Here is a 21,201-nt window from a genome sequence, read left to right as displayed (position 1 = left end):
CACACGACAAAAACATCTAACTTACACAGCTGTTTAGGAAGTCAAACGGCGACAGAACATGTTCGGCACTCCCCTTACTTAAATCAAAAGTCTTTCAATAGGTGAAACTATCTGACTACTAACCTGAACTTCATTGCCACAGCCTCAATCTGTTCATGAAAATAATTAATTTCAGCCTAAACCGTACAACGGAACGTTTAATCGAATTCAACCAACGCAATCGCTACCAAGACGAACACAGCAGTAGTCTAGTACTGTACTGTAGTAGTAGAATTTACCGGGGCAGCTTCTCCACACAGGGCTATATCGCATTTTGCGTTGTTACTGACAATGATCGCTACCAGTGAGCTTTTTATGAATGAGCGATTTTCCACTAAATAAATGTCAAGCTTATTTACGTTTTTGGGGGCATATTTTCAGTTAGCAGATGGTACTGTTTGAATCGCGATTCTATCTTCTGCCGGTAACGTCGTAGAATAATCTTCAAAGGGGGTTCTTTATTAATGAATGAATGCAATATGAGTAGGCTAAATGCCTGAAAATATCACGAGAAGGGAAAACTTAAAAGGACGTTTAAGTCATAGAGATTAGGTCCATTTTTACACCGGTCTGCCAAATGTATTCGTTTTGATTCAGCTATGAGGCTGCCTCTTGCAGGGGAAATGAGAAGACATCATATTTCATTCTACACTTCACTCGTATTTTGAGTTGTAAATGAGCAGCAAAAAAAAGATGCTTTTAAATCTATGTAATATTTATACATAATAAGTAGGCCCTATGCATTTTTATATAAAATATACAGGAATATCAGTTGTAAAAATTGCATTAAAATCCCTGTACAACCGACGCAAGCAAGCACACCCTACAATTTCCCCAGAAATTGTACCCTCTCTAGTTAGGTTCCTCCGGTAGGAGGGAACCTATTGTTATTGTTGGTATTCTTATTCTTATTCTTATTTTTCTTCTCCTTGCGCCCCAATATCTCAAAAAGTCCCTGTCATAAATTTTATAATTTGGCACATTGATACTACATCCAAGTGGGTACCCCCACACCAAATATGGGCCACATCGGATCATAGGGGGCGCCACAGGCCACGCCCAAATGTCCGATTTTCAAAGTGATGGCATTTCCACCCCATTGCTCCAATTCTTCTGAAACTTGGTGTGCATGCCTCATTTTTCATGAGGAACAAAAAAGCCTCAAGGACCCATAAGGTCCGCCATGATGTATTTTCCTGTACTGTGATAATTTGGGAAAACCTTCAAAATTCCTCTTCTCTTGAACCAAAGGTGAAATTGACTTGAAATTTGGTACAGATATGTATCATTGACGTATTTAAAAATGTTACTTAAGGCAATTGAATCAAGTACAAAATGGCTGAAATGGGTGTATTTATGTAAATGTCCACATTGCCTCAATATGTTTGTGTCACTAAATCAAATTTATTTTTGAAGGATGGTTCAAACTTAATAGGCTTTAAGGTGAGATGCCCCTGAAGTACCATGCAAAGTTTCACCTTGATATGTCGAAATATGACTGAATTACAGCTGTTTGAACTTCGACCAAATCTGACAATGCTCGCCATTGGAGAAACAGCTTTTTTTATTATCCAGTTTTGTGCAATCCATGTCTGGGAATGGCTCAATTGGCTGAGATGTTGTGCTGGTAAGCAAAGGGTTGTAGGTTCAAAACCAGTCAGAGGCATATTTGTAAAAATTTTATTCTGACAAAACGGTTTCTAGTTTTCCAATCAATCCTCTGGTTGTAAAAACATAGCAATGCGTGTTTATTTGAGCCCATCACAACACTGTGATCATCTGTTTAGCGAGACTGTGTAAACCACTGCAAAACAAGCCAGGTTCACCACAGTAGCTAGCTACTTGTAGTCTACGCATGGTAGAGATAACTCTAATGGTTATCTCTAATGAAGTAAATTGATTGTTCAGGTGGATCGCTTGCCTGTTGCACAAATTCATTTCAGTAACCTAAGCCAGGACACATTCCCACTGATGCTAGGCATTATTTTAAATTCCCTTCCATGACAAGTTATGGCACTCCAAACAACCTGTTTAAAAAAACGATGACAAAGTTATTCTTTACAGCAGCAATCCAGTCATCCCGCTGTCCCGTTTTTATAGGAAATGTACAAGCAGTTTCAACTTAGGCTGAATCTAACAACGCTTACCACAGGAGAAACAGTTTACTTTTTTATACAGTAACTGAACATGACAATATTCAACACTGAGAATAGCTCAATGTGCTGGCATGGTGACCTGTAAAGTATAAGGTAGTTGGTTGGAATCCAGCCATTATCTTTTGGCCTATCATAATTTTGATTATCTGTTTAGTTAAACAGGATGACATCATTCTGAAATACCATGCACAATTTCATGCAACTTCACCTTGAAATGTCAACCGTTTCTTAACCTTTGTCCAAAAGCTGACCAAAGCTAATACTCTGCCCTTTTTATTCATACAATCTCAACATTTGGTGTGTAGCAGAGAGGATAGAGAGACTGATTTGTAACCTTATGCTCATGAGTTCAAATCCCCATTCAGCCTGTTGTTGGCCAAACATGAAGTAGTTTTGCTCCCTTGTTGTCCAACTCTCGATCTTCTGCAGTGTACATGTTTATAATATTTTGCCATTTTGCGGAGGAACCCGCATCGCTGCTTGCAGCTCTATTTATTATTATTTTTCTTCTCCTTGCGCCCCAATATCTCAAAAAGTCCCTGTCATAAATTTTATAATTTGGCACATTGATACTACATCCAAGTGGGTACCCCCACACCAAATATGGGCCACATCGGACCATAGGGGGCGCCACAGGCCACGCCCAAAAGTCAGATTTTCAAAGTGATGGCATTTCCACCCCATTGCTCCTATTCTTCTGAAACTTGGTGTGCATGGCTCATTTTTCATGAGGAACAAAAAAGCCTCAAGGACCCATAAGGTCCGCCATGATGGATTTTCCTGTACAGTGATAATTTGGGAAAACCTTCAAAATTCCTCTTCTCTTGAACCAAAGCTCTAATTGACTTGAAATTTTGAACAGATATGTATCATGGATGTATCTAAAAACATTACTTAAGACAGTTGAATCAAATACAAAATGGCTGAAAGGGGTGTACTTATTTAAATGTACACATTGCCTCAATACGTTTGTGTCACTAAATCAAATGTCATTTTGAATGATGGTTTTTCAAACCTAATAGGGTTCAAGATGACATCACTCTGAAGTACCATAAACAATTTCACCTTGGTATGTCAAAATATGATTGAATTAGAGCTGTTTCAACCTTGGCTGAATCTAACAACGCTTACCACAGGAGAAACAGCTTACTTTTTCATACAGTAACTGAACATGACAATATTCAAGACTGAGAATAACTCAATGTGGCTGGGACGGTGACCTGCTAAGTATAAGGTCGTAGGTTTGAATCCCGCCACAGTGGTTGAGCCTGTCTTAAATTTGAATATCTGTTTAGTTAAACAGGATGACATCGTTCTGAAGTACCATGCGCAATTTCACCTTGATATGTCAAAAGATCATTGAATTACAGCTGTTTAAACTTTGGCCGAATCGAACAATCCGTGCTACAGGAGAAACGGCTTCTTTTTTTTGTACAGTAACTGACCACGTATTCTCATCCTTGAGGGTAGCTCAATGGGTTGAAACGGTGTCCTACAAAGTGCAAGTCACAGTTTTGAATCCAAAGTGGGAGTCTCCCAGCGTTCTATTTTAGGACCTTTATTATTCAACTTGTACATTAATGATTTGCCTGGTGTCTGCAATGGGTGTGATACTCAAATGTACGCTGATGACACAGTGATTTATGTGCATGCAAAAAACAAAGAACAAGCTGCACTTAAGCTCACATCTACAATGACAAATGTAACTAAATGGCTTGCAGATTCCTGCCTTCACCTGAATGTTAAGAAGACTGTTTGTATGTTCTTCAAAAAGAGGGCTTGCAAAGGGTCACCAGAGCCAGATGTTTATGTTTCTGGTAAGAGGCAACAGGTAGTATCAAACTTTAAATATTTAGGAATTTTTATTGATTCTAATCTCTCCTTTAAAAAACAGGTAAATGATGTGACAAAGGTCTTAAAATTTAACCTCGTGAATTTTAGATATATAAGAAACAGTCAAACAACCATGCAGGCAGCGAAGCTGTATTTTAATGCAAGGGTTTAACTGGTCAGGTGAGGGTTTACCTGGTCAGGTGAGGGTTTACCTGGTCAGGTGAGGGTTTACCTGGTCAGGTGAGGGTTTACCTGGTCAGGTGAGGGTTTACCTGGTCAGGTGAGGGTTTACCTGGTCAGGTGAGGGTTTACCTGGCATGCAGGTCTTGCTGTCCTCCTTCAGCTTGACCCCGGTGGGACATGCACAGCTGTAGAAGGGCTGCAGGGGGGAGAGAAGACACAGGTGGGAACAGCCTCCATTCTCCTCATCGCAGGGGGTCTGGACTGGGGGGCAGAGGAGGAGGGAGAAAGAGGGATAAAGTAAGAAAAGATAGACATCACATTAGAATGTTTAGTAGTAGTAGTACAGGATGTTAGAATAACCTGAGATGATTACCTGGCAGATAAACTGGCTGAAGTGACAGAGGGTGCTGAGCTGGTATTAAGGATTTAAGTTTGCTAAGTTGGTAATGTTACTCTTGACCCTCCCCCTCCATCTCTCCCCCTTCCTTCTCCCCTCCCCTCCCATCCCTCTCCCCTCCATCTCTCCCCCTTCCTTCTCCCCTCCCCTCCCTCTCCCCTCCCCTCCCTCTCCCCCCATTCCTTCTCCCCTCCACTCAACTCCACTCCCCACACACAAGCATGCATACACATGCACACACACTCACACAAACGTATACATACACAAGCACACACACTCCCACAAAAAACACAAACACCAAGCAGACCCAAACACATTCACAAGTACATACAAACAGCTCTGTGTAGAAACACACACAGGGAACTCAAAACTGGAAACATCTCTGCCCATCTTAACTTGGCACAAACATCCCATTTATTTGTCCAGAGAGGAATGCTAGACACTTGAAATTACATTTCTGGGAAAATTGGAGCTGAACCCAAAACAAGTTCTTCTGGGCTTACCCGCACTGAGAAGATATGTGCCATAAACTTCAAAACACTTCCCAGACACACACAGAACTTGGACACACCATTCTCCATCCCTGGCTTGGGGGACTGGTGTAACGTTTCACTAGAATGTGCTCCCTGAGAGATGGGGTGTGGGCGGCCCTCTCTCCTCCCCTACAGTGAGCTTCCACTGGCAGATCAACATGCCAACATTTATATTCAGAAAACTTAATTGTCTAATGAATTCACGAGCAACAGATTTTCTAATTTAAAAAGCGTTACATATATGCTCCACACACACACAGGACCCAGGCAGCAGGAATACTTACTGTTAGGTTGTCTCTCCGGACCCAGCACCTGGATGTCCATGGGAGAGTAAATCCCGCTCAGAATCTCCTTCCTCTTCTCCCCTGTGTGCTTGTTGCAGGCGTGGATGGACCTGGTCTGCCAGTCGGTCCAGAACAGTGTCTCCTCAGACAGCGTGAGGGCGAAGGGGTGGGTCAGGGTTCCCTCAACCACCGTCTCCCTGCAGGGACACACCAGCAAGGGCAGGGTTAGCAGGGATAAGGCCTTCCGCTAAGGCTAATGCTACAACCAGTGCTAAAGCTAATCCTAACCATAAGGCCTATGGCTAAAGTGAATGCTACCCCTTACAAAAAAAAAGTAGACTTCAAGTCTTATTTGTAAGTATACTTAAGTATAAAAAGTATACTATTTTCATGGTACTTAAAGTATACTAGCAGTGTACTTATGTGTATACTATTTGTATAGAAGTAAATTTAATAAATGTCCATTTACTATGATTCACTAATATATTTAAATGTTTAGGGGCCCCACAAACGCAGCCGATCTAGCATCACTTGACGAGAACGGGGGCCCTCACCAAGTGACACTGCAGATTATTAGCTGAAAGAAGCTAATTACTGTGTATGAACTCACATTCTAATAATCCAGCTCTTCTTATCAAACATAACAGTCATTTAACTCATGGTTGCAATGGTAAACCAGCACAACAATGACAATTACCACACAACAAATCACTACATTCTAAGCAGACACATAAAAAAAAAACGAACCCTTTCAAACCAACTGCAAACTTATCAGCAAATTTTAACACTATTTACCGCCTTGCATCATGGGAATTGACCAGCCAATGAGCCACGCTATCTTCATTTTTTCACGTCGTTATTTCGTTCTTCAGTCAGTTTGACAGTATAACTTTCAAATGCATAATGCAACCCTTCTGTCGGCTTCTTTCTGAAGTAGCTTTTTCGTATTTTACATTAATACTCAAATTGATAATTATTAGTACAGTATAAGAGTATAGGGCTTCAAAATGTTTTGACAGTAATTAAGGTTACAGCTTTAGTAACAAAAAAGACTCAATGTGCAATGCATAATAGAGTTTCCTATACATGAATAATTAGAATATACAAGATGGATCTAAAAAAATTTACTTGTAATGTACTTTAAAAGTATTTTGACTGTTTTTGCTGTATAATAAAAGAAAACGTACATCCTACTCCAGAAGAAATGTATACCCTTTTTTTTTCTAAGCATACTGCTTAAAAGTATATCAAAAGTGAACTAAAAGTGTACTATCCATTTTGTAGTGTAATATACTTTTTTTCCGTAAGGGACAGCCAAATGAGCTGACACAGAATGAGTACATCTCTGGACAAGCAATACAGAACCCAGGAGCCCACAGACACACATCTCAGTTTCACACCAAAAACAACAATTGGGAAATCCATCTCCCTGACTGGAGACGCTGAGAGTGGAACATACTGGAACCCTGGTAGAGGGGCCCAATCCCAGCCCCCCGCTCATTTCCTACCATGGGGGACCCGGGGGAGGGGGGTGGAGTGGGAGGGGGTAGGAGGGGGAGGGGTAAACAAATCAGGCTGTCGTCAAACATTTAGAGAGGGCATCTGGTATAACGTTTATCAGTGAGGCTGCTCCTGTGTTGCTAGCAACCACCCCAGCACGGCACTGTCCTTATTAAGTACTGTAGAAAGCACAGTCTATCATACGGTACTGTGAAACACAGACACACACACTTACATATGCGTGCTCCACACACACACACTCTGACATAAGTACACTGAAGGATCAAAGCTAACACGCTGCACTCAGCTGTTTAGAGTCCTGATCCAGCAGCATTCTGCTGAGGTTCCTCCATCAATCACAGGATTACTGCCTTGTGAGTGCATGTGTGTGTGTGTGTAATGTGTATCTGTCTGTCTGTGTGTGTGTGTGTGTGTGTGTGTGTATCTGTCTGTGTGTGTGTGTGTATCTGTTTGTGTGTGTGTATCTGTGTGTGTGTGTGTGCTTGTGCATGTGTGCCAGAGGGTTCATAAGGTCGACTATATTTTCAAAGTTGTTGGAGGGAGTAGCTGCCTTTTCTCTCCTCAAACTTTAACAGTGTGAGAGGAAGACCAGAGCGGCTGTGAGGAGGACTAATGACCCCTAGACTTCACAGCTATTTCTTGTTTGACGTACTTAGAAGTAGGACGTGTGTGAGTTTGGCGCCATTTAAAACATACTACACACCGGGCCATTAATCCTAATGTGTCAAGAATGTGCAGATGAAAGCCAAACCTCACTGGTTCAACAAAGCATCGGTAAGCTTGGAGAGAACAAGACATCTCCAGGCATAGTGTATAAACCAGATCTACCACAACATTGTGATAAGTGATGATGTCCCCTCTCACGGGTCAGGACAAGGGTCAGGGCTGATGTGCAGGCCCAGGGCCATCACATCAGCCCTGCCCAGACCCTGGCCCTGGGCCATCACATCAGCCCTGCCCAGACCCTGGCCCTGGGCCATCACATCAGCCCTGCCCAGACCCTGGCCCTGGGCCATCACATCAGCCCTGCCCAGACCCTGGCCCAGGGCCATCACATCAGCCCTGCCCAGACCCTGGCCCTGGGCCAGACAGCTGGATAGCGTCATCCATCCTCAGGGCCGATGACCTCCCCAGGTCACAGCTTCTATAGTCACCCTCACCCTAACCCTATAGTCTCTACCCTGCACTTCAAGACACATGTCAAGACTGGGAGTTGGGTCGGACACCTGTGTCTCTGTGTAGGAGCTCCAGACTAGCTGTAACGTTGTGAGGAAAGCAGGGTTTTGTATCTGACTCCACCAGTAGCACCAAGCCCTGGACTCTTCATGGAAAGGGTTCCTCCCCCTCCTCTCTCTCCTTTCCCTCTCTCTCCTATCCCCCTCCTCTCTCTCCTGTCTCCCTCTCTCTCCTGTCCCCCTCCTCTCTCTCCTATCCCCCTCTCTCCTATCCCTCTCTCTCCTATCCCCCGCCTCTCTCTCCTATCCCCTCGCTCCTGTCCCCCTCCTTTCTCTCCTGTCCCCCTCCTCTCCCTCTTCTATCACCCTCCTCTCTCTCCTGTCCCCCTCCTCTCTCTCCTATCCCTTTCTCTCCAATCCCCCTCCTCTCTCTCCTATCCCTCTGTCTCCTATCCTCCTCCTCTCTCTCCTGTCTCTCTCTTTCCTGTCTCTCTCTGTACTGTCCCCCTCCTAGCCCCCCAGCATAGGTAAACATACCTCTCTTTATTAAAATGGCCGTCATCAAATCCTTGTTTCACAAAGGAAATGTGACCCCAGGCCTCCAGTGGGCCAAACAGGCCGGCGGTGCCAAGTCAGATTGAGTTACAGATGAGCAGGACTGGGGGGAGGAGGAAGCATACTGGGGGAGAGATGGGGGCGGGGTTTGAGGGGTGTAGGGAAAGGCTGAGGGACTAGGGGACGGGAGAAAGGGGGAGGCAAGGGGCGCAGGGGGAGGAAGTTGGGGGGACAGGGGGGCTATGGGGGAGGAAATAGGGGGGGGCAGGGGGATGAGGGGCAGGGGCAGGAGGAGTTGGAGATGTTTCCGCATGCAGAGCCAGTGTTTGGATTGGGGCCTCCACAGTCCCTAGTGTTTGGGTTGGAGGTTACATCCATACCCTCCTCCTCATACAGCTGAAGAGACACTGTGCGAAGAGGGAGTAGGAGGGCTGATCTGGGTCTTGGTGATTGATTGGTTTAAAGTAACATGAGGTTTTGTGTTTGTGTATGTGTGAACTTTAGACCAAACCAGAGTGTTAGAGTCATAAAAAAGAATAATAGTCAACAATATGAAGTACAGCACACTAGCTGCTTTAATCACACACACAACGAGACAGACAGACAGACAGACAGACAGACAGACAGACAAGGAGACAGGAAGACAGACAAGGAGACAGACAGACAAGGAGACAGACAAGGAGACAGACAGACAGACAGACAAGGAGACAGACAGACAGACAGACAGACAGACAGACAGACAAGGAGACAGACAGACAGACAAGGAGACAGGAAGACAGACAAGGAGACAGACAGGGAGACAGAGAGACAGACAGACAGATAAATCACATACCGTTGTGATCCATCCAGGTTGGCTCGGTGGATGAAGCTCAGCTTGGCGTCGGCCCAGTACAACTTCTGCTCGTCCAGGTCAATGGTCAGTCCGTTTGGCCAGTAGAGCTCCGCCTCCACGATGACCTTCCTGTTGCTGCCGTCCATCCCCGCCCTCTCGATTCTGGGCTCCTCTCCCCAGTCCGTCCAGTACATGAAGCTGGGGAGACAATCAACACAGTTCATGGACATCGGTCTCCCTGACAACAGTGAGTTCCTGGTCCCTTCCCTTCCTGTCCATCCACCTGCCTGGGATGCCTGCCTGTTGTATATGTACCTTAATATAGAAGTTTTGTTTGAAACTGGATTGACAAATGTTGAATAAGGACCTAAAGTTTACCACACAGAAGAGATTGTTGTGTGACTGGCATGGCTGGAGACCTAGTCTGGGTCCTGAATCCTGCTAGGATGCAGTGCAGCTGCCCTTAAAGAGTTGGTACTGTTGCATGCAGTATGAATTCAGCAGAGACGTATTACTTAGTTACTCTATATAACCGTGCAGGCACGAGATGACAATTTTAATGACACCAGCAATGTTTCCATTCCAACCCAAAGCTAACAGTTTGTTCCCAACCACACACACTGTTGAGGTCACACAGGGGTCACACAGGGGTCACATAGGGGTCAACAATATAATCTGAGTTCCACCATTAAATGAAGTCCTATCTCACTGGCATACATGTTACATACAGTCATCTCACTATGGAGACATACATGTTACATACAGGGAGGAGGGTATAGAGGGGTAGGAGGGTGAGGGTGGGTGAGGAGGGGGCTCTACCCCCAGGGCTACATAACCTGCTCTACCCCCAGAGCTACATAACCTGCTCTACCCCCAGAGCTACATAACCTGCTCTACCCCCAGAGCTACATAACCTGCTCTACCCCCAGAGCTACATAACCTGCTCTACCCCCAGAGCTACATAACCTGCTCTACCCCCAGAGCTACATAACCTGCTCTACCCCCAGAGCTACATAACCTGCTCTACCCCCAGAGCAGCTCAATATTGTTTGCCAATGGCTGCACAGCATTTCATGTCATGTCATTTCACAATTAAGAGGTTCCCCTATTCTTGCACGCTCTCTCTCTCTCACACTTTCTCTCTCTCTCCCCCTCCTTCTCTCTCTAACCCCTCCCCCTCTCCCTCTATTATAATTCAGTTACTGCAGGAACAAAGTGGAAGATGAACAATGGTGGGGCTGTCTAGGAATTAGACTAACGGGCCAGGGAGGATAAGGCAAGGACGAAGAGGCAGATGCCAGACTCAGCCCTACCCCAGTCCTACACCTACCCCAGCCCTAACCCAGTCCTACACCTACCCCAGCCCTATCCCAGTCCTACACCTACCCCAGCCCTACACCTACCCCAGCCCTAACCCAGCCCTACACCTACCCCAGCCCTAACCCAGTCCTACACCTACCCCAGCACTATCCCAGTCCTACACCTACCCCAGCCCTATCCCAGCCCTACACCTACCCCAGCCCTACACCTACCCCAGCCCTAACCCAGTCCTACACCTACCCCAGCCCTATCCCAGTCCTATACCTACCCCAGCCCTATCCCAGTCCTACACCTACCCCAGTCCTACACCTACCCCAGCCCTACACCTACCCCAGCCCTAACCCAGTCCTACACCTACCCCAGCCCTACCCCAGTCCTAACCCAGTCCTACACCTACCCCAGCCCTAACCCAGTCCTACACCTACCCCAGCCCTACACCTACCCCAGCCCTACCCCAGTCCTACACCTACCCCAGCCCTATCCCAGTCCTACACCTACCCCAGCCCTAAACCTACCCCAGCCCTACCCCAGTCCTACACCTACCCCAGCCCTAAACCTACCCCAGCCCTAAACCTACCCCAGCCCTACCCCAGTCCTACACCTACCCCAGCCCTACCCCAGTCCTACACCTACCCCAGCCCTACCCCAGTCCTACACCTATCCCAGCCCTATCCCAGTCCTACACCTACCCCAGCCCTATCCCAGTCCTACACCTACCCCAGCCCTACACCTACCCCAGCCCTACCCCAGTCCTACACCTATCCCAGCCCTACCCCAGTCCTACACCTACCCCAGCCCTACACCTACCCCAGCCCTACCCCAGTCCTACACCAACCCCAGCCCTATCCCAGTCCTACACCTACCCCAGCCCTATCCCAGTCCTACAACGACCCCAGTCCTACCCCAGTCCTACACCTACCCCAGCCCTACCCCAGTCCTACACCTACCCCAGCCCTACACCTACCCCAGCCCTACCCCAGTCCTACACCTACCCCAGCCCTAACCCAGTCCTACACCTACCCCAGCCCTACGCCAGTCCTACATCTACGCCAGCCCTACACCTACCCCAGCCCTACCCCAGCCCTACACCTACCCCAGCCCTACCCCAGTCCTACACCTACCCCAGCCCTACCCCAGTCCTACACCTACCCCAGCCCTACACCTACCCCAGCCCTACCCCAGTCCTACACCTACCCCTGCCCTACACCTACCCCAGCCCTACCCCAGTCCTACACCTACCCCAGCCCTACACCTACCCCAGCCCTAACCCAGTCCTACACCTACCCCAGCCCTACACCTACCCCAGCCCTATCCCAGTCCTACACCTACCCCAGTCCTACCCCAGTCCTACACCTACCCCAGCCCTATCCCAGTCCTACACCTACCCCAGCCCTACCCCAGTCCTACACCTACCCCAGCCCTACCCCAGTCCTATGCCAGTCCTACACCTACCCCAGCCCTACCCCAGCCCTATGCCAGTCCTACACCTACCCCAGCCCTACCCCTGTCCTACACCTACCCCAGCCCTACACCTACCCCAGCCATACCCCAGTCCTACACCTACCCCAGCCCTACCCCAGTCCTACACCTACCCCAGCCCTACACCTACCCCAGCCCTAACCCAGTTCTACACCTACCCCAGCCCTAACCCAGTCCTACACCTACCCCAGCCCTACCCCAGCCCTAACCCAGTCCTACACCTACCCCAGCCCTACCCCAGCCCTAACCCAGTCCTACACCTACCCCAGCCCTACCCCAGTCCTACACCTACCCCAGCCCTACCCCAGTCCTACACCTACCCCAGCCCTATCCCAGTCCTACACCTACCCCAGCCCTACACCTACCCCAGCCCTACTCCAGTCCTACACCTACCCCAGCCCTACCCCAGTCCTACACCTACCCCAGCCCTACCCCAGTCCTACACCTACCCCAGCCCTACACCTACCCCAGCCCTATCCCAGCCCTACACCTACCCCAGCCCTACACCTACCCCAGCCCTAACCCAGTCCTACACCTACACCAGCCCTACCCCAGTCCTACACCTACCCCAGCCCTATCCCAGTCCTACACCTACCCCAGCCCTACACCTACCCCAGCCCTACCCCAGTCCTACACCTACCCCAGCCCTATCCCAGTCCTACACCTACCCCAGCCCTACACCTACCCCAGCCCTAACCCAGCCCTACACCTACCCCAGCCCTACCCCAGTCCTACACCTACCCCAGCCCTACACCTACCCCAGCCCTAACCCAGCCCTACACCTACCCCAGCCCTACCCCAGTCCTACACCTACCCCAGCCCTACACCTACCCCAGCCCTATCCCAGCCCTACACCTACCCCAGCCCTACACCTACCCCAGCCCTAACCCAGTCCTACACCTACACCAGCCCTACCCCAGTCCTACACCTACCCCAGCCCTATCCCAGTCCTACACCTACCCCAGCCCTACACCTACCCCAGCCCTAACCCAGTCCTACACCTACCCCAGCCCTACCCCAGTCCTACACCTACCCCAGCCCTATCCCAGTCCTACACCTACCCCAGCCCTACACCTACCCCAGCCCTAACCCAGCCCTACACCTACCCCAGCCCTAACCCAGTCCTACACCTACCCCAGCCCTACACCTACCCCAGCCCTACCCCAGTCCTACACCTACCCCAGCCCTACACCTACCCCAGCCCTAACCCAGTCCTACACCTACCCCAGCCCTACACCTACCCAAGCCCTATCCCAGTCCTAGACCTACACCAGTCCTACCCCAGTCCTACACCTACCCCAGCCCTATCCCAGTCCTACACCTACCCCAGCCCTACCCCAGTCCTACACCTACCCCAGCCCTACCCCAGTCCTATGCCAGTCCTACACCTACCCCAGCCCTACCCCAGCCCTATGCCAGTCCTACACCTACCCCAGCCCTACCCCTGTCCTACACCTACCCCAGCCCTACACCTACCCCAGCCATACCCCAGTCCTACACCTACCCCAGCCCTACCCCAGTCCTACACCTACCCCAGCCCTACACCTACCCCAGCCCTAACCCAGTCCTACACCTACCCCAGCCCTACCCCAGTCCTAACCCAGTCCTACACCTACCCCAGCCCTAACCCAGTCCTACACCTACCCCAGCCCTACCCCAGCCCTACCCCAGTCCTACACCTACCCCAGCCCTACACCTACCCCAGCCCTATCCCAGTCCTACACCTACCCCAGCCCTACCCCAGTCCTACACCTACCCCAGCCCTACCCCAGTCCTATGCCAGTCCTACACCTACCCCAGCCCTACCCCAGCCCTATGCCAGTCCTACACCTACCCCAGCCCTACCCCTGTCCTACACCTACCCCAGCCCTACACCTACCCCAGCCATACCTCAGTCCTACACCTACCCCAGCCCTACCCCAGTCCTACACCTACCCCAGCCCTACACCTACCCCAGCCCTAACCCAGTCCTACACCTACCCCAGCCCTACCCCAGTCCTAACCCAGTCCTACACCTACCCCAGCCCTAACCCAGTCCTACACCTACCCCAGCCCTACCCCAGCCCTAACCCAGTCCTACACCTACCCCAGCCTTACCCCAGTCCTACACCTACCCCAGCCCTACCCCAGTCCTACACCTACCCCAGCCCTATCCCAGTCCTACACCTACCCCAGCCCTACACCTACCCCAGCCCTACTCCAGTCCTACACCTACCCCAGCCCTACCCCAGTCCTACACCTACCCCAGCCCTACCCCAGTCCTACACCTACCCCAGCCCTACACCTACCCCAGCCCTATCCAAGCCCTACACCTACCCCAGCCCTACACCTACCCCAGCCCTAACCCAGTCCTACACCTACACCAGCCCTAACCCAGTCCTACACCTACCCCAGCCCTACCCCAGTCCTACACCTACCCCAGCCCTACACCTACCCCAGCCCTATCCAAGCCCTACACCTACCCCAGCCCTACACCTACCCCAGCCCTAACCCAGTCCTACACCTACCCCAGCCCTAACCCAGTCCTACACCTACCCCAGCCCTACCCCAGTCCTACACCTACCCCAGCCCTACCCCAGTCCTACACCTACCCCAGCCCTATCCCAGTCCTACACCTACCCCAGCCCTAAACCTATCCCAGCCCTACCCCAGTCCTACACCTACCCCAGCTCTACCCCAGTCCTACACCTACCCCAGCCCTACCCCAGTCCTACACCTATCCCAGCCCTATCCCAGTCCTACACCTACCCCAGCCCTACACCTACCCCAGCCCTACACCAACCCCAGCCCTATCCCAGTCCTACACCTACCCCAGCCCTATCCCAGTCCTACACCTACCCCAGTCCTACCCCAGTCCTACACCTACCCCAGCCCTACCCCAGTCCTACACCTACCCCAGCCCTACACCTACCCCAGCCCTACCCCAGTCCTACACCTACCCCAGCCCTAACCCAGTCCTACACCTACCCCAGCCCTACGCCAGTCCTACATCTACCCCAGCCCTACACCTACCCCAGCCCTATCCCAGTCCTACACCTACCCCAGCCCTACCCCAGTCCTACACCTACCCCAGCCCTACCCCAGTCCTATGCCAGTCCTACACCTACCCCAGCCCTACCCCAGCCCTATGCCAGTCCTACACCTACCCCAGCCCTACCCCTGTCCTACACCTACCCCAGCCCTACACCTACCCCAGCCATACCCCAGTCCTACACCTACCCCAGCCCTACCCCAGTCCTACACCTACCCCAGCCCTACACCTACCCCAGCCCTAACCCAGTCCTACACCTACCCCAGCCCTACCCCAGTCCTAACCCAGTCCTACACCTACCCCAGCCCTAACCCAGTCCTACACCTACCCCAGCCCTACCCCAGCCCTAACCCAGTCCTACACCTACCCCAGCCTTACCCCAGTCCTACACCTACCCCAGCCCTACCCCAGTCCTACACCTACCCCAGCCCTATCCCAGTCCTACACCTACCCCAGCCCTACACCTACCCCAGCCCTACTCCAGTCCTACACCTACCCCAGCCCTACCCCAGTCCTACACCTACCCCAGCCCTACCCCAGTCCTACACCTACCCCAGCCCTACACCTACCCCAGCCCTATCCAAGCCCTACACCTACCCCAGCCCTACACCTACCCCAGCCCTAACCCAGTCCTACACCTACACCAGCCCTACCCCAGTCCTACACCTACCCCAGCCCTATCCCAGTCCTACACCTACCCCAGCCCTACACCTACCCCAGCCCTAACCCAGTCCTACACCTACCCCAGCCCTAACCCAGTCCTACACCTACCCCAGCCCTACCCCAGTCCTACACCTACCCCAGCCCTAACCCAGTCCTACACCTACCCCAGCCCTAACCCAGTCCTACACCTACCCCAGCCCTAACCCAGTCCTACACCTACCCCAGCCCTACCCCAGTCCTACACCTACCCCAGCCCTATCCCAGTCCTACACCTACCCCAGCCCTACACCTACCCCAGCCCTAACCCAGCCCTACACCTACCCCAGCCCTAACCCAGTCCTACACCTACCCCAGCCCTACACCTACCCCAGCCCTAACCCAGTCCTACACCTACCCCAGCCCTACCCCAGTCCTAACCCAGTCCTACACCTACCCCAGCCCTAACCCAGTCCTACACCTACCCCAGCCCTACCCCAGTCCTACACCTACCCCAGTCCTACACCTACCCCAGCCCTACCCCAGTCCTACACCTACCCCAGCCCTAACCCAGTCCTACACCTACCCCAGCCCTACACCTACCCCAGCCCTAACCCAGTCCTACACCTACCCCAGCCCTACCCCAGTCCTAACCCAGTCCTACACCTACCCCAGCCCTAACCCAGTCCTACACCTACCCCAGCCCTACCCCAGTCCTACACCTACCCCAGCCCTACCCCAGTCCTACACCTACCCCAGCCCTACCCCAGTCCTACACCTACCCCAGCCCTACCCCAGTCCTACACCTACCCCAGCCCTATCCCAGTCCTACACCTACCCCAGCCCTAAACCTACCCCAGCCCTACCCCAGTCCTACACCTACCCCAGCCCTACCCCAGTCCTACACCTACCCCAGCCCTACCCCAGTCCTACACCTATCCCAGCCCTATCCCAGTCCTACACCTACCCCAGCCCTACACCAACCCCAGCCCTATCCCAGTCCTACACCTACCCCAGCCCTATCCCAGTCCTACACCTACCCCAGTCCTACCCCAGTCATACACCTACCCCAGCCCTACCCCAGTCCTACACCTACCCCAGCCCTACCCCAGTCCTACACCTATCCCAGCCCTATCCCAGTCCTACACCTACCCCAGTCCTACACCTACCCCAGCCCTACACCTACCCCAGCCCTAACCCAGTCCTACACCTACCCCAGCCCTACCCCAGTCCTAACCCAGTCCTACACCTACCCCAGCCCTAACCCAGTCCTACACCTACCCCAGCCCTACCCCAGTCCTACACCTACCCCAGCCCTACCCCAGTCCTACACCTACCCCAGCCCTATCCCAGTCCTACACCTACCCCAGCCCTAAACCTATCCCAGCCCTACCCCAGTCCTACACCTACCCCAGCTCTACCCCAGTCCTACACCTACCCCAGCCCTACCCCAGTCCTACACCTACCCCAGCCCTACCCCAGTCCTACACCTATCCCAGCCCTATCCCAGTCCTACACCTACCCCAGCCCTACACCTACCCCAGCCCTACACCAACCCCAGCCCTATCCCAGTCCTACACCTACCCCAGCCCTATCCCAGTCCTACACCTACCCCAGTCCTACCCCAGTCCTACACCTACCCCAGCCCTACCCCAGTCCTACACCTACCCCAGCCCTACACCTACCCCAGCCCTACCCCAGTCCTACACCTACCCCAGCCCTAACCCAGTCCTACACCTACCCCAGCCCTACGCCAGTCCTACATCTACCCCAGCCCTACACCTACCCCAGCCCTACCCCTACCCCAGCCCTACCCCAGTCCTACACCTACCCCAGCCCTATCCCAGTCCTACACCTACCCCAGCCCTACCCCAGTCCTACACCTACCCCAGCCCTACCCCAGTCCTACACCTACCCCAGCCCTACCCCAGCCCTATGCCAGTCCTACACCTACCCCAGGCCTACCCCAGCCCTACCCCTGTCCTACACCTACCCCAGCCCTACACCTACCCCAGCCATACCCCAGTCCTACACCTACCCCAGCCCTACCCCAGTCCTACACCTACCCCAGCCCTACCCCAGTCCTACACCAGTCCTACACCTACCCCAGCCATACCCCAGCCATACCCCAGTCCTACACCTACCTCAGCCCTACATCTACCCAGTCCTACACCTACCCCAGCCCTACCCCAGTCCTACACCTACCCCAGTCCTGCACCCCAGCTCTAACCAGTCCAGTCCGGTTCAGGGGTCAGGGATGAGGAGGGACTCACCGCTGGGCAGGGTTCAGGGCAATGGCTCTGGGCTGGTCAAGGTCCATCCAGAACAGAACCTTCCGGGATGTCCCGTCCAGATTGGCCACCTCGATTCGGTTGGTCTCAGAGTCAGTCCAGTAGAGTTTACGGCCCAGCCAATCACATGCCAGGCCGTCCGGGGAGTCCAGTCCAGCCACCACCACTGTCTGACCCGCACCCAGACCGTCCTTCCCTGCTGGAGACAAGAAGCACAGGAAGGTCACACAGCAGAACTTCTACACAGGGCCCAGGGCCACTTGTACAGCAGCACATCTACACATTACAAAGGTTCCCTTCAGCCCTACCCCAGTCCTAACCCAGTCCTACACCTACCCCAGCCCTAACCCAGTCCTACACCTACCCCAGCCCTAACCCAGTCCTACACCTACCCCAGCCCTACCCCAGCCCTAACCCAGTCCTACACCTACCCCAGCCCTAACCCAGTCCTACACCTACCCCAGCCCTATCCCAGTCCTACACCTACCCCAGCCCTACCCCAGTCCTACACCTACCCCAGCCCTACCCCAGTCCTATGCCAGTCCTACACCTACCCAAGCCCTACACCTACCCCAGCCCTTACCCAGCCCTACACCTACCCCAGCCCTAACCCAGTCCTACACCTACCCCAGCCCTACCCCAGTCCTACACCTACCCCAGCCCTACCGCAGTCCTACACCTACCCCAGTCCTACACCTACCCCAGCCCTACCCCAGTCCTACACCTACCCCAGCCCTACCCCAGTCCTACACCTACCCCAGCCCTACCCCAGTCCTACACCTACCCCAGCCCTACCCCAGTCCTACACCTACCCCAGCCCTATCCCAGTCCTACACCTACCCCAGCCCTATCCCAGTCCTACACCTACCCGAGCCCTACACCTACCCCAGCCCTAACCCAGCCCTACACCTACCCCAGCCCTACCCCAGTCCTACACCTACCCCAGCCCTATCCCAGCCCTAAACCTACCCCAGCCCTAACCCAGCCCTACACCTACCCCAGCCCTAACCCAGTCCTAGACCTACCCCAGCCCTACCCCAGCCCTAACCCAGTCCTACACCTACCCCAGCCCTAACCCAGTCCTACACCTACCCCAGCCCTATCCCAGTCCTACACCTACCCCAGCCCTACCCCAGTCCTACACCTACCCCAGCCCTACCCCAGTCCTATGCCAGTCCTACACCTACCCAAGCCCTACACCTACCCCAGCCCTTACCCAGCCCTACACCTACCCCAGCCCTAACCCAGTCCTACACCTACCCCAGCCCTACCCCAGTCCTACACCTACCCCAGCCCTACCGCAGTGTTACACCTACCCCAGTCCTACACCTACCCCAGCCCTACCCCAGTCCTACACCTACCCCAGCCCTACCCCAGTCCTACACCTACCCCAGCCCTATCCCAGTCCTACACCTACCCCAGCCCTATCCCAGTCCTACACCTACCCGAGCCCTACACCTACCCCAGCCCTAACCCAGCCCTACACCTACCCCAGCCCTACCCCAGTCCTACACCTACCCCAGCCCTATCCCAGCCCTACACCTACCCCAGCCCTAACCCAGCCCTACACCTACCCCAGCCCTACCCCAGTCCTACACCTACCCCAGCCCTACCCCAGTCCTACACCTACCCCAGCCCTATCCCAGTCCTACACCTACCCCAGCCCTATCCCAGTCCTACACCTACCCCAGCCCTATCCCAGTCCTACACCTACCCCAGCCCTACACCTACCCCAGCCCTACCCCAGCCCTACACCTACCCCAGCCCTACCCCAGTCGGTTGTACAGCAGCACATCTACACATTACAAAGGTTCCCTTCTGGGAAAACCTTGTTTATATCCTGAACTGCTGATGAAGGTCCAGGCTTCCCCTCTAGAAGACGTGAATACTGCATTAATTCACAGAACCAGGAACACATGTTCACACATCATGCGTTGCTGTATACCTGCATATTGTGCAACTGCTGCCTCCCTCCACCATCCCCAACTCCTCAATACTGTCTTTTGTACTGACACTACAGGATGTTGTTATGCTCTGTGAAGCCTTTTGACTGAAATCTGCTTTAACCCTTGTGTTATCTTCGGGTCGTTCTGACCCATCAGTCATTGTGACCCACCGTCGTATTGCGACAACTTTACCGCATACAAAAACAAAGTGAAGCATTTTCTTTTAACCGTTGGGCTGTCTCAGACCCCCCACATTGCGAAGGTTAAAAGAAAATTATTTTTATTTGTTTTTGTATTGGGTAAAATTGGGTAAACACAACGATGGTTCGTTATGAACCTTTGGGTCATGTGACCCGAAGGCAGCACGAGGGTTAAATATCCTGTAAAGCAATTCCATGATTTGCTTCTCAGTACATTATATACGTGTGAAATGAGTTCCTGAAAGCATGTGCAAAGCGCGAAAACTTTGTCGCACTAAAATGTGGAGTTAGACCGTAGAACAGTTTCTCTTCCGTTTTCAGATCAGGTTTTATTGGCCGGAGCCAAAAAATTACTTATCTACGTCATTTCGCCCTATCTACGTCAGATCACTGAATGGCTCCTCCTGCTGTACTGTTATTGTAGCCTACATCAGCTAGCTAGCTAGCGTCAGGATGTCTCCCTCCACCCGCAACTGAATCTTCCCTGGATGCAAGAACTTCAGCTGCTCTGCAACACTATTTAATTTCCCTATTGACGAGGAAAGGAAAAATAGGTGGATTGATTTTGTGAAGAGCCACGCTGATGGAAAGCTTCGGATAAACTCCAACAGCCGCATCTGCAGTGACCATTTCACAGCGGATAGTTTTAACATGGACCAGAGACAGACGGGGTTCAGGGACACACGGCTTCTCTTGCAGCGCGGAGCCGTACCGAGCATCGCCCCCCCGGCCGCTCATCCTCAGGTCGCACCTGGACCATCCACCGACGCCAGCAGTTCATCACTCA

General features: G+C 52.4%; 1 protein-coding gene across 1 annotated transcript in view; it reads right to left on the bottom strand.

Annotated features, from left to right (window-relative positions):
* The window catches only part of lrp5 (low density lipoprotein receptor-related protein 5), an 87,829-nt gene that overhangs the window by 46,282 nt on the left and 20,346 nt on the right, over positions 1-21,201 (bottom strand). Inside the window, exons 3-6 of the mRNA XM_062460863.1 lie at positions 18,251-18,467; positions 9,509-9,706; positions 5,426-5,622; positions 4,341-4,472 (exon numbers count right to left, since the gene is read on the bottom strand). Of these exons, the coding sequence (XP_062316847.1) occupies positions 4,341-4,472; positions 5,426-5,622; positions 9,509-9,706; positions 18,251-18,467 (744 nt within the window). The remainder of the gene's footprint in view (positions 1-4,340; positions 4,473-5,425; positions 5,623-9,508; positions 9,707-18,250; positions 18,468-21,201) is intronic.

This window comes from Osmerus eperlanus, chromosome 5 (genome assembly GCF_963692335.1).
Source record: "Osmerus eperlanus chromosome 5, fOsmEpe2.1, whole genome shotgun sequence".
Classification (NCBI taxonomy): Eukaryota; Metazoa; Chordata; class Actinopteri; order Osmeriformes; family Osmeridae; genus Osmerus; species Osmerus eperlanus.
The sequence above is the reverse complement of the archived record's forward strand: the minus strand, read 5'-3'. Positions and strand labels throughout refer to the sequence as shown.